Consider the following 13,830-nt stretch of genomic DNA (forward strand, 5'->3'; position numbering starts at 1 on the left):
ATACATTATTTTCTCGAATGAACACTACTGAAACCGCGGGACATGGCCAGTACATACATACCTACATGTGAACTTAAATGTATAAGAAAATCACGATTTCTATAAGATATTTTTAATTATTTTGAAGCATAAATCGCTTACTTTTAAAAGTACGTAAATACGTCAGAAAATTCAATACCTGATGTCGATACGATCAATGTAAATGAAACTACTAAATATGTATGAAGGCCTAATTTATACACTGTCACGTTGTACAAATAATTTCAACCTTATTTCATTGTAATATAGTCCAAATTTATTTTCTCGTGAAAAATAGCTACTGTAGAGGCGTTTATTAGCGGTTTACTTGGCTTTAATCTATTCTTGTAATAGATACTCTCGGCTATAGTTCAGGAATAAATGGTAGAATTTTAATGATGTTTACAGTTTTATATTTAAGCGCTTGTTTTTATTGTATGTACTTTATTATAGTTTGATATTTGTGGTCTAATTCGTTGTTGTAAATCATTATGTAAAAAATTTAAGTTACACGCCTTATATTATTGTAAATAATTACTTCTAGTAATTAATTATATTATAGGAGAAATAAAAAAATATAAAACCGTTTTTTTTAAATATAAGACTACCTTATACTATTAAAGAACCAAAAAATTTTTTTTCAAGAATATAATAATAAACCGTTTTAGTAACCCATTATCATATAGAATTGAAATACGTAAAGCAATTGCTTGTCCCGTCTCACGGGATTTAAATGTCCCGAATATCATGTTATATTAAGATTTTATGACGTCATCAGAATAGCAAAGTGTCGGCCATCAGCCGTAGCCACAAATAATAAATAACAACGCAAATATAATACTGCGATATATTCCCTTTATTGAACCAATATTTGAGATTACTTGTCACAGTTATTTATTATATTATATTTTTTTACTTATATTATTAATATTATAGTATATTTTTTTACTATTTTTTTCTTTTAGTTGATCTATTGTAAGTTTTTAAAACTTCACAGTCACTTTAATTATACGTATACGTATATATTTTATAATAACACTCGATTGTACGGGAGTTACAAAGACGCTTCCGTTACTGTTGTGTATGCAATTTCGCTGAAATATAGCTACAAAATGACAATCGCATCGTTCCCTACAAATAACCTGTTTGAATAATTACTTTAAAAGTTTTAGGCTCCGCAACAGACAGCATTACTTGAGTAAAAATTGGTAAAATTTACATAGAAACAATTTAGCAAAACAACAAAGACTAAATTTAGTACCTCTCCGCCATAACCCTTAAAATACTTTTCTCATATTCGCAGATAACACCAAAATTGTATCCTAAACTATTTTGACATAGTCACCCCAATTTTTTATATTTATGTTGACATTTATTTTTTTATTTTTTTTATTAAAAAGGAATTCCAAATGGAATGACGTAACGAAGCGTAGAAATAGGATCAAAGAAAAAATTATATATCCGGAAATCGAAAAAATAAATGTGCGAATAATTCAAATTGAAATATTTTTTTAAGGGAAGTTGTTGACATTTCTATAAGCTTCACTTTATCGGAATCATATTAAGATAACCCTTGTTTATATTTAAGAAACTTTGGTGACAATAAGACAACAGGTTCAATTAACTTATTTATAAACTTTATATACAAAAAAGTATGGGTGTCAGCTCCGACGTACAACTGGAGCTTACTACTTCAGATCTACTGTCTAAATAGGCACAAAAAAGGCTTCGTTATCTGCCAGTAAAAGTCCCGTCAAAATCGGTCCAGCCGTTTCAGAGATTAGCCGGAACAAACTGACAGACAGACATACATATGTATTTAGTTAAGAGTGGTTATTTTAATATTACAAACAGACAGTCCAATTTTGTTTATTTGTATAGATACACATACAAATATATAATTATTCGGATAGATTAATATATCATGTTTTACACAGTTCTGGATAAAATTAGTTTTGGTTTTGGCTCCTAGGTGGCGCTGATCAACGACACAACGGTTGAATACGAAGATGCAGAGGATCCGGATGCCGTTACGTTACTGTCTATTTTGCTTGTCGGTAAGTTTAATAACCATGTGAATAAGAAATATTTCTACGTAAAATTTAAATACAAAGTTCATTAAAAGCCTAACCACTTAACCAGAAAAACGCGTAATTTAAGTGACTGCAAGCTAGCTAATAAGATTTTTTTAGTTCTTGTTGCTGTAACAGCTGTGACATAACCCTTTATCCTTTACTTACCAGTTAATTTAATATATGGAATTGTTTAGCTGTGGCGTGAAATTCTTTTGTATTTTATCAGTAAATTTATTAAACCCATAAACTGGTATAACTGTGGAGCCAAAATTTTAACAATTGTGATTCAAATTCAAATTTAATCCACTTAAAATCAGTTGAATTGATTCTCGTCTTATACTAAAGATGCTAAATAATTTATGATAATAAATTAGTTCAAATAATTTAAAATATTAAATGCATATCAAACTATATGCAAAACGTAAATATCAAATGTCTCGTAGTTTTTGAAAAAATTAAAATACTATTAAAACTATAAGTTTATATACTTGTAACCCAACATTTTAATATTTGAAGGTTACTAGTTCTACAACTAGTTCATTCGAAGTGTTTTGTTTTAGGTATATTCCTGTCCCTTCTGATATTCGTTAGTGCAGCCGGTAACATACTGGTCTGCATCGCGATATATACAGATAGGGGGTTGCGACGCATTGGAAACCTTTTCCTAGCGTCGCTTGCAATCGCTGACATGCTGGTCGCAGCCGCTGTCATGACATTTGCAGGTGTCAACGATTTATTAGGGTAAGTTACAATTATGATCACATTAAATAAATACTTACAATTAGTACCGGATGATGATAATAGGATAGGATGGAGGAGTGATAGTGTGTTCTTATGTCATGTGTCCGTAAACACACATAATAAATTCCCAGACCATGACATCATAACTATTAATTAAATAAACACTCGTTATTAGCAGTGATCGAAATAACGACCGCTGTCAACCATAAACAGTGACTTTTACAATTTTGTTAACTTTTATATTCTTTTATTTGATTAAGAGCCATTTCACAAAAATCGGTAACAATCCGCGAAATTGTAATATTTTGACGTCGTTAATCTCAGTGTTGGATGCAATAATGTAATTTATATTCTTGAAATATAATAGAGCAACCTTTGTTGTAGTCCATAGTCAGATCAGAATTTTGATTTATATTATGTGTATAAAATTATTAACCTTTTCATCAGCCTCCTCCCTGGGTAAACGGTCGCAATGTATACTTTGAAGTCCTACTTTTCAATAACCTCTACGTTGAAACCATTTTAAAAAAATATCATAATATGTGGAATATAATTTTGTTGTCCACTATCATAGATTTTTATTCCATTTGTATCTCTATTAAACGATAAAAAAAATTTAAAGTTACGAATATTTTCCAAATAAGTACAATTTTAAAAGCGATATTTCTCTTAGAAAACTAAGAAATTTTAACGAACTATCTTCATCAAAGTAAACTTACATCATTATGGAATACAAAAAAAATAATTAAAAGATGTAATTATTTTTAATACATTTTATATTAAATAATAAAAAGATAGTATATATTGCCACGCATCAAGCCCGGTAAATCAGTCGAGCGCTAGCGCTCTTAGAGGTAAGGTCCACGCCAAATTCTGCGCAGCCGTCTCTTTCGCTCACACGCGCCAAGCGCCTGTTGTTATAGCGGATAAAACGCATTTGATACTTTCATAATAAAATATAAATAAAATAAACATATTACGAAAATGACTGTAAAATAATATAATGATAATTTCTGTAAACAAATGTATAATTTAATTTTCTTTTCTCACACTATCAATACAAATAGGCATTTCAATCTGTTTGTCTTGTTATTTGTTAATTAATATGTTTGTCGGTGTCGATGTCATTAAATGCTTTTTTATTCATATCGTAAATATTAGATTCATTCGTAAACTGAAAAAACTAAATCAATTTAAAAAAATTGTTTCATAAAATTGATTTTTTTTATTTTATTTTAAATTTATTGACTGTTGTTATATAACATACTTGAAATTTTTAACAAATTAATTATGTAAAAAACATTTTATACCATAGTTATAATTTTTATTATACATCAGAAAATGATCACGATGGTCTTTTGGTTGTCACACTATACGTACTAGCACAAAGATCGCGCGGCTCGTACGACTCGCGCGATGCGACCAAATTTACCTAAACTTGCAGAGCGTAAAATTGTGAAATGGCTCTTAAGTAGAAGTATCAAAAACTAAACTTTTATTGGGATTTATTGATATTGATTATATATTTATATAACAATATAATATTTATAAATATATTATACATTATATATTTATATATATTTTTGTGGGTCTCCCCACCGTGCCTCGGAGAGCACGTTAACCCGTCGGTCCCGATTTTTATCATGTACACCTGATAACGATCGTTACTTATAGAAGGGGAATATATCCACAAACCCGCATTGGAGCAGCGTGGTGGATTAAGCTCTGATCCTTCTTTTACAAAGTACGCGTGTATGTATGGAGAAAATTATAATAATATCTACTTATCTAAAAAGTATTAAAACTTATTAATAGTAAGGCCTAAACCACGCCAGTTTATTTGTAACAAAAATTTATGTTATTTTTTCCTTAGGTATTGGGTGTTCGGTGAGCAATTCTGCGATACATGGGTAGCGTGTGACGTCATGTGTTCCACCGCGTCAATACTAAACCTCTGCGCGATATCCCTCGACCGTTACATACATATAAAAGATCCTTTAAGGTATGTTGTGTAATAAATACCTATTCACTATTTTTAGTATTTTAGCACACACTCGTTGTTGATGATAAAACGTTTGCTTTATATGAACATGAAAAAGTTTAAACATACGAACACAAAGAATTTCATTCCATTTTAGACTTAATTAAAAAAGCTGTTCTGTGTAGACTTTTTACGTACTAATTTCTCGATAGTAGAATTTCATCTATATTATATATTTGTTCAAAGGTACATGATAAAAGTACTCTAAACGTTAAACATTTCAGTATTTCGTATTGTAAGTCGTCTCACTTCACTTCATAAGGAATTTTAATGTGGCCTATATACATTATTGATAAAGGCAGCATATCATCATTCGAGTAATCAACTTGTAAAAACATGGACATAATTAATAACCCCTTTATAAAACTAAACTAATAAACATAATCTACTTATGTAATGTTGAAAATTCATACAATAGAAAAGATTTATTTTATTTCACCTTGAAAATAAAATGTTACAGTATTTTTATTTTAGTTCTTAACTAAGATATTTTTATATTCTATTTCAAGCAAAGTCAAAAACTACAAAATATATATATATATATATATATATATGTCCAATCTACCAAATCTACAAAACAAATCTACCAAAAGTTGTTTTATTTCATTTCGTTGAGTCCTTTTTCTTTTTGTAGTACAGTGTTATACGAAAACAATTCAGTACAAAATATATTAATTATTACAAAATAGATCATATTAATACTAAAATAGTATTTCGATTTCTAAAACCTTTTCTCTGTCCTTCTAGATTATTTTCCTATTTGTATTTCCAAACTATTTCATTTTATCAATGCCTATTTGATTTTTTTAAACATCATATTAAGGATATATTATTTTATTATTTTGTCTATAAATAAAGTTATGAATAATACAAATACTGACACTATAATTTTATTATATTTTGATATTTCTCTTACTTTAATCTTTATTCTTCTATTATTCTCTTAATTTTACTATTATTCATTTGCATGTTGTTGTCACCTGTAATTTTGCTGACACTTAGTCATATTACTGTTGATTATTATATTTTATGTAGCAACAGTGTACAGCGTGTTGGTGATCTTATAAATAAATAAATACATAGAATAGCTTTCTCTTTTATTGGAACGAAGTTCCTTACGGCAGGCTTGACATTTGGCTGGGCGACCGAACTGAAAAAAATGTGATACTAAACTAGCAGATATATATAAAACTCAATTTTTTTTTTGAAATTGTGTTGCTTCTATACTTTCTGAAGGAACTTCGTTCCTACCTGGTCCCATGACACCACATAATTACAATTATTTTATTTAAACGTCACACAAATAAATCTTAATTTAATTTACAAACTGTAAAAGTCGTTTGATAGTTCAATAGTTACAATTTAATTAGTACGATAAAATTTCAATTCAAAAATATTGTTCGTTCTCATTCAAGCATTATTTTACCAGTATCGAATATAGTCAGATTTAATACGTAGTGGTATATTTCTAAGCAAAAGATTATTATTAAAATACGGCATAAGTGTCTATGGATCATATGTCGAAACGAAGTTCCTTTCGATTTTTGATACATGTTTACTATACAGTCATATTTCACATTGTTCAATATCAATTGAACTGAATTAAATTTTCTTACCTTTCTAAATATATAATGATTTAACGTAAAGAGTGAAGCGTATACATATGAAAAAGAACAAAGCTGTATATGGAATAAAATAATAAAGATGATAAATTAAAAGCTGGATGATGAAAGATAATTACCAATAAAAATGTATATGGAGGAAGAAGGTCATACTGTTTAATTACAATGTAAGGTAAAACAAGTTAGTTATTAGTTAACAATTAAAGATCGTAATATAATATGAGACAATTAATTCGTTTTCACAAATTAAGTATCAAAATCGTCTAGGTTAAGCCAATAGAAGGGTACAACAAGCGCACAACAAGCGTGGTTGCTCTGGTCATTTTATACACGTCAGTATTACTCGAGTAATAAAATGAGTGAGGGTAGGTCAGTATCAAACGATGTGCTAGGTAGTGCGATCGGCGTATCTGTTGTTTACAAATTCCTTGCCATATTGCATACGACAGCGCAAGCGCCGACATACACATTTTATTTTATCAATTATAAATTTCATAATTTTAGAAATAAACATTAATTATTTATTATAAAAATGAACAACAGTTATGATCGGTGAATCGTCATTTTCAATTACAGCAGTAATTAGTTTGTGGTAACTTAAATATGACACATATGTTTAAGATCTATATCTCTTTAATATAGCAAAAAAGTTTCGAGAAAAAGTCTTGTTGCGTTTTTAACCGACTTCCAAAAAAGGAGGAGGTTCTCAATTCGACTGTATTTTTTTTTTTTTTTTTTATGTATGTTACATCAGAACTTTTGCCCGTGTGGACCGATTTCGATAAATTTTGTTTTGATCGAAAGGTAGTATGTGCCAATTGGTCCCATTTAAATTTATTTGAGATCAAACAACTACTTTTCGAGTTATATCTAATAATGCGTTTTTACTTGACGCTTTTTTCGTCGACCTACGTTGTATTATACCGCATAACTTTCTACTGGATGTACCGATTTTGATAATTCTTTTTTTGTTGGAAAGGGGATATTCCTAGTTTGGTACCGTGATCAGGAAACCAGGATCTGATGATGGGATCCTAAAGAAATCGAGGGAAACTCTTGAAAATCCGCAATAATTTTTTACTGGGTGTACCGATTTTGATAATTTTTAATTTAATCGAAAGCTGGTGTTTATCATGTGGTCACATATAAATTTTACCGAGATCTGATAACTACTTTTTGAGTTATCTTTGATAACTCGTAGTTGCTTGACTATTTTTTTGTCGATCTACGTTGTATTACTTGTCGATGTAATTGAAGTCGGTTTTTTTTTCGTTTGCGAGCAAACACAATTATTTACTATTTCGCTCCCATCTCGCTCAGTGCGTGTACCGCGCGATAAGACACTTCGTTCCAATACCATAACATAAATTATATATGATAGCGATAATCTTCAAAGAGTGCTTAGGATATCAATAAAAGGAGCACTTACATTAAGGAATAAATATTTATATATATACAAATTTCAATCGCAATGGTCACTTAACAGAATTCTGAACCTTTATTCCGAAACCTCGGATTCAATTTCGTACTCTTAAATGAAGAAAAACACTGTGAGTACATTTTGAGACAATGTTTATTCGACCTGGATTTTAGTCACTCAGAAGATTACGTTTCAGACCTTTTTAACAGAAAATAGCGTCGTTTGAAATAATAGCGCCACAGACTGTTATAAAATAATTTAAAACAAGGTCTTGCATGCGATATGACTCTTTTTGATCGAATTAAAGATTTTAGATTTTCGTTTACTAATTTAGCTTAAAACAACTGTATTCCTAATACAGTTTGTCATCTGCAGGAATCGAACCCGCAAATGTCTGCGCAGCACCCAAAAGTCAGTACTGGGACCGTTGCGCTAACGCGTTATTAATGCGATATACAAATTGTTAGCATTTAAATTTGTAATTCTGACAATTATTAAAATATTGGATTTTGTGTCGATATTAATCTTATTGTTTATTCGCTTAATACCGGAACAGTACAAAGATGGTGACGTCATCTTCCGAATGGTTAATACCCATAATTACGATTAGTCAGTCACTATTTTTGTTATCTGTTTTGCAGGGTAGTTTCACAATAAATACTGTAACTATTATTATTGTATCGTTCTTATTCTGATTATTATTTGTTGAAGTGCCGGAAGAACATAAAGATGGAGATACAATCTTCCGAATAGTTAATACTAATTTTCTGTATGGTCAGTCGCCATCTTTGTCATGTATCGGCGGGATTGTTGTCCTATAAATATGATAATTTGTAAGTTAAGAAGCAGTTGTTGTTAAATTATTGTGCAGCTAGCGTTGCTGCTCGATAAGTGGCGTATAAGTCATTAATGTCATATCGTATTCAATGTAGTTAAAAGTGTGTATTGTGAATGAATAACTATAGACTTGAAGTGAGAAATAAAAGTTTCGTGGAGTATTCTCAGTCGTATTCTACAAAATATATAATTACATATGTACGTGTTGTATGTTTTAATATGCACCAATAAGCAATGGAATACAAATCGATTATCATACTCTTACTTTCGTTGGAAGAACTGACTTTAGCCCAACCGTAGAATATTTGCAAGCGTTTACTTAACTATTTTGTAAATGTTGTGTTGTTGCGCTACAAATCCACGACAGTGTGCCATGCGAAAGTAGCGTTGACAAGACACACTAACACCTGTGTCTACTACACTGACGACGGTGATGACGCAATCGGCAGGTTCGTTAGCCGAGCGCTGGGTGCCTCGACGAAAACAGTCTTAGAGCACAATCTTAAAGGAACTATCTAGAAGCGTGATATGTCACTAGCATGGGCTCTGCTCAAGATGCTGAGGGCAGGCGTGGGGTCCGTGTCTGTGAATTAGTGACACAGTGCGGCGTTTAATGTACAAATAAATTAGATATAGATATATAATTATATAGATGTATTTAATGTAGCGGAATGTAAGTAAATAGCAGAAATATAGATAAATATTAATAATAGCTATATCTAAATAAATATATATATAAAAAACAAACCCTTACTAACAAGGCTAAGTGTATATTGTAAGTAGAATATAAGTGTAAATATATGGTAACTAGGAAATAAGTGTACACATATGATAACTAGCAAATAAGTGTATAATAGAAATAAATAAGAAAATGAATAAAATGTTCAGAAATTATGAATGAATGAATAATGAGTTATCAAAGAGTATTTAAAAGGGAAAAAAAAGAAAAAAAACCGTCAGCGTCGGTCGTCAGCCACGTCCTAGTTTTACTAGGCAGTCACAGGACTGTCGATCTGTAGTTTGTATGACAAATCGCCTGTGTTATTAATATAATTATAATGCATGTTTAACAAAAGGCATCGGCATTTTGAGCCCGTGGATGTAAATTTTTAAATAAAAAAAAAATATTTTGAAAAAACTACTACTTAAGATTTATTTTCTTAAAATAATAATCCGAGGAAAGTCTTCAACCAGCTTTACACCTGAGCCTCTCCCATCAACGTCTTTAGTACCGCTCTAAAGGCTCTTATTAAAATGAGAGGTTTACGCTATCGTAAAATATAAAAGGTCCATATTTTTTATTTTACAAATATACTTTAAAACAATATAATTTTTCTTAAGAATAACAAAGAATGTTATTGCTTTTCTTAATACATTTTTGTCTATTTTTATTTACAAGAAAGTAATTAAACGTATTTTATTACGTTTCGTCTTTTATTTATAAGGAATTAAATAATAACACAAAATTTATTTATTTTTTACTGCTCTTAATATATATGTTTCTCACATCAGTAATATTACCTTTAAAATGTATATGTTTACAGTTGTTACTCTTTTATATACCTACTTAAATTATCAAGGTTAATTTAAATTACTAAGAAATGTCTAACAGATCCCATCTTTTACAGATACGGTCGCTGGGTCACTCGTCGAGTCGCTATCGTCACCATCGCCCTGATCTGGCTCCTGGCTGTCCTTGTTAGCTTCCTACCAATATCCTTGGGTCTACATCGTCCTCCAGATGAGGTCACGACCACTCAAAGACCACCAAGATACCCAACATGTGCATTGGTACTCACACCAACATATGCTGTGGTATCCAGTTGTATATCGTTCATACTGCCCTGTATCGTCATGATAAGCATTTATTGCAGGTGAGTTTTTATTATTTTAATACATTTCTCTAAAATATCAGAACAATTTAGATATATTCTGACACCTACTATTAGATTAAGACGCTAGCCTATTTTCTCCTTGTCTTTTTTCACTTTTACTCTGTTACAAGAAATGTAACATCTAAATACAAATAATTATATCAAAAAGTACGTTTCCAGTGCACATATGTATCTGGATTAACATTCAAATTGTAAGGTGAAGTTTTGCAAGCTGTAATCGGCATTGTAAAAAAAATTTAGGCATTCATAACTGTCTATAAACTTGTATATATTTACGAAGGTTTGGGCTGTAAAGCAAAATTTGATGCTTTATTTCCAAGTTTATTAGTTACTGCAAATTAATCACTTCATTTAGCAAATCTATAATTGTATACATATTTTCCATACATAAAAAGTGTGATATTTGTCACCAATATCATTTTGACATCGAACAGTATCAAACTATCTACCATAAAATTATAGTTATCCATACTTTAGCCTCAAATATAATTTAAGAGCAAAATTTTAGCACTTAACCGAGAAGTTCAAGTGATTGATGTGTTATTAATTGAACCGTTTAGGTTAAGTAAGTGCCAAATGCCTTTCTCATTACTGAGGCGACGTGTCACGTTGTCGGTTTAGAAATTATGTGCTTTTGATGTTTATACCGAGATTGATAAAATATTTCAACGAGATATTTAAGATTATTGGACTTGTCTCTATTACGTTGAATATTTAGTGATCTTGATCTTATGAATATTAAATAATAGCAAATAGGAAGGTGAGTTTATATCTACTATCTACTTGTTGTACTTTGACATAATTTATAGGATAGGTCAAACATTAAACAATGTATATACTTGATGATAATCTATATAAACAAATAAAATTAGAGTGTCTGTTTGTTATATTAAAATAACCTCTTTTTACTAAATTAGTATGGATGTATACATGGTGCATATACCAATATAACATTTTGTACAACTTTTGTCTGTCTGTCTGTCTGTTTGTTCCGGCTAATCTCTGAAACGGCTGGATCGATTTTGACGGGACTTTCACTGGCAGATAACTGATGTAATAAGGAGTAACTTAGGATACTTCTATTGTAGAAATTTATTATTTGGTAACTCTGCGAACTGAATAATATTTTTTTTTAATTCCACGCGCGTGAAGTCGCGGACAGCTAGTTTTAATAATATAAACGTTGAGGTACTCCCCTAGATGGGCTGCTCCAGATTTTGAGCGGGTTATATCCTGGTGTGGCCTAGCTCAATACAATTTCTATTTAATTAAATATAATAGAATTTTATTAACTTAAGAATATAAAAAAGACTGAGATTTCATTCCTCTTCTAATATTTATAGCATCTTTACAAGATAAACTCAAAGATTCAAAGATCCTCTGTAAAATGTAACAGAGTATAAATGCATCACATTTGCACAGGCTTTATCATCTATACCGCTTTATCTGTTCGTGTCGGTTGATGAAATTAAATGTGATTAATATTGATTTACAAGTTGCAAAGTGTCCAAATCTTGGTATAGACCTTTTTTTTGGATCCTCAATACACGATGGGTTGACAAAGTAAACACAACTAATATTAATTTCTTTCATAGGTTATACTGCTATGCACAGAAGCATGTAAAATCAATCAAAGCTGTAACACGAACCGTACAACTCCCCGACAACCGCACAAAGTCTGTACGAACTAGAGTGCACACTCACGTGCACTCATCACCCTACCATGTGTCTGATCACAAAGCCGCCATCACTGTTGGCATTATAATGGGGGTTTTTCTTCTGTGCTGGGTGCCATTCTTCTGCGTGAACATTGTTGCTGCGTTTTGCAAGACTTGCATACCAGGTAAGCATAAATAAGGTAAAAGTTAATGTAAAATGATGCGCACTTTTCACTTTTAATACCATTAATAACACTCCAGTAATTCCGGTCTATCGTATATCTTTCTGATATCATAATATTAAAACATTCCATACACACGTGATTAAATTGAATAAAGAACCCAACGAATAATACCAAATGGAGCAAAGAAAAACATTTCAGCCGTATAAATGATGACCGATCTAAATCAAAAGCCTGGGCTACGTGATAAGAAAATTACTGATGGGAGTCATACCATAATGGCATCCGAGATGCCATTATAATTACTGGGTCAGCATCGGGTCAAGTGCGTAATGAAAAAGCTTTGAAGATAATTACAGGGCAAACTGTATTTATTATTAATGTAATTGTAAATGTTGATTTAATAGGTCATAAATGGATATTATAAATTAAAAGTTGGATAGAATTAGTCGAACACTCAATTGATCATAAATTGTGTTGTGATGTATTACGACTATAAAAAAAAAGTAACAATCAAAACATTTAAAATCAATATGTGTATCAATTTCATCGTTGCAGATCTCGCTTTCAAAATCCTCACATGGCTCGGCTATTCAAATTCAGCGTTCAATCCGATCATTTACTCCATATTCAACACCGAATTTCGAGAGGCGTTTAAAAAAATCCTAACATCGAAATATCCACCATGCTGCGGTTATCAGACAGTGCAAGCGAACACACCGACGAGAAATGATAATTTCGTCACCGATTACGGTACGAAAACATTAGTGGTACGGAGAAGTGGATCTTTGGGTTTATCTGCGGTAGACCCTACTCCCAGATCCTCAGCTGAGTCAGTCAAGCCATTACGTGATTACCACATCTGACAAGAAGACGGGAGCAGCAACAACGGTCTGCTCGATAAAAGCGATGTTGTTTAAAAGACTGTTATAATATTTCTTACATGTGTACATTCTGTAAATTGAAATAATTTATAACTTCATTGGTAACGTAGCAATAATATGCCTAGAGTTTCATATATTATACATATCAACATGAAATGCAAATATATATATTTTAAATCGCGCTTGAACTTTATTCTTACGAAGACGTAACATGGAAGCCCGGTTTCTGTGTGAAAATAAAAAGATTCGTTAACTAACGAAAGCGGACTAACTATTCGTTAGGAAAACAAATCGTTTTTTTTTTTTGTATAGAAACTGACCTTTGATCTAAATGTACGATAATATATGGACGTGTTAAATTATAGTACTTATGTAAGTTATTAATAAAAATATTTCATAAGTCGTTATAATAACCAATAAACAGTATTATTGAAATAATTATATTAAATATAAATAA

General features: G+C 30.8%; 1 protein-coding gene across 1 annotated transcript; it reads left to right on the plus strand.

Annotated features, from left to right (window-relative positions):
• The first annotated feature begins 1,996 nt into the window (after positions 1-1,996).
• LOC123665221 (dopamine receptor 1) lies at positions 1,997-13,355 on the plus strand. The gene is made up of 6 exons (XM_045599556.1): positions 1,997-2,075; positions 2,654-2,834; positions 4,708-4,836; positions 10,383-10,628; positions 12,245-12,492; positions 13,048-13,355. The coding sequence occupies exons 2-6, from the start codon at positions 2,782-2,784 to the stop codon at positions 13,353-13,355; spliced, it is 984 nt and encodes a 327-aa protein (XP_045455512.1). The 5' UTR covers positions 1,997-2,075; positions 2,654-2,781.
• Positions 13,356-13,830: the final 475 nt, after the last annotated feature.

The sequence above is a fragment of the Melitaea cinxia genome, chromosome 23 (assembly GCF_905220565.1).
Source record: "Melitaea cinxia chromosome 23, ilMelCinx1.1, whole genome shotgun sequence".
NCBI classification, from domain to species: domain Eukaryota; kingdom Metazoa; phylum Arthropoda; class Insecta; order Lepidoptera; family Nymphalidae; genus Melitaea; species Melitaea cinxia.

What these genes read in the sequence shown, in the direction of transcription:
- LOC123665221 (XM_045599556.1), top strand. Translation starts at nt 2,782, where the DNA reads ATGCTGGTCGCAGCCGCTGTCATGACATTTGCAGGTGTCAACGATTTA. An exon ending in ATGATAAGCATTTATTGCAG is followed by an intron (nt 10,629 to 12,244) that starts GTGAGTTTTTAT and finishes TTTCTTTCATAG; the next exon opens with GTTATACTGCTATGCACAGA. An exon ending in TTGCAAGACTTGCATACCAG is followed by an intron (nt 12,493 to 13,047) that starts GTAAGCATAAAT and finishes TCATCGTTGCAG; the next exon opens with ATCTCGCTTTCAAAATCCTC.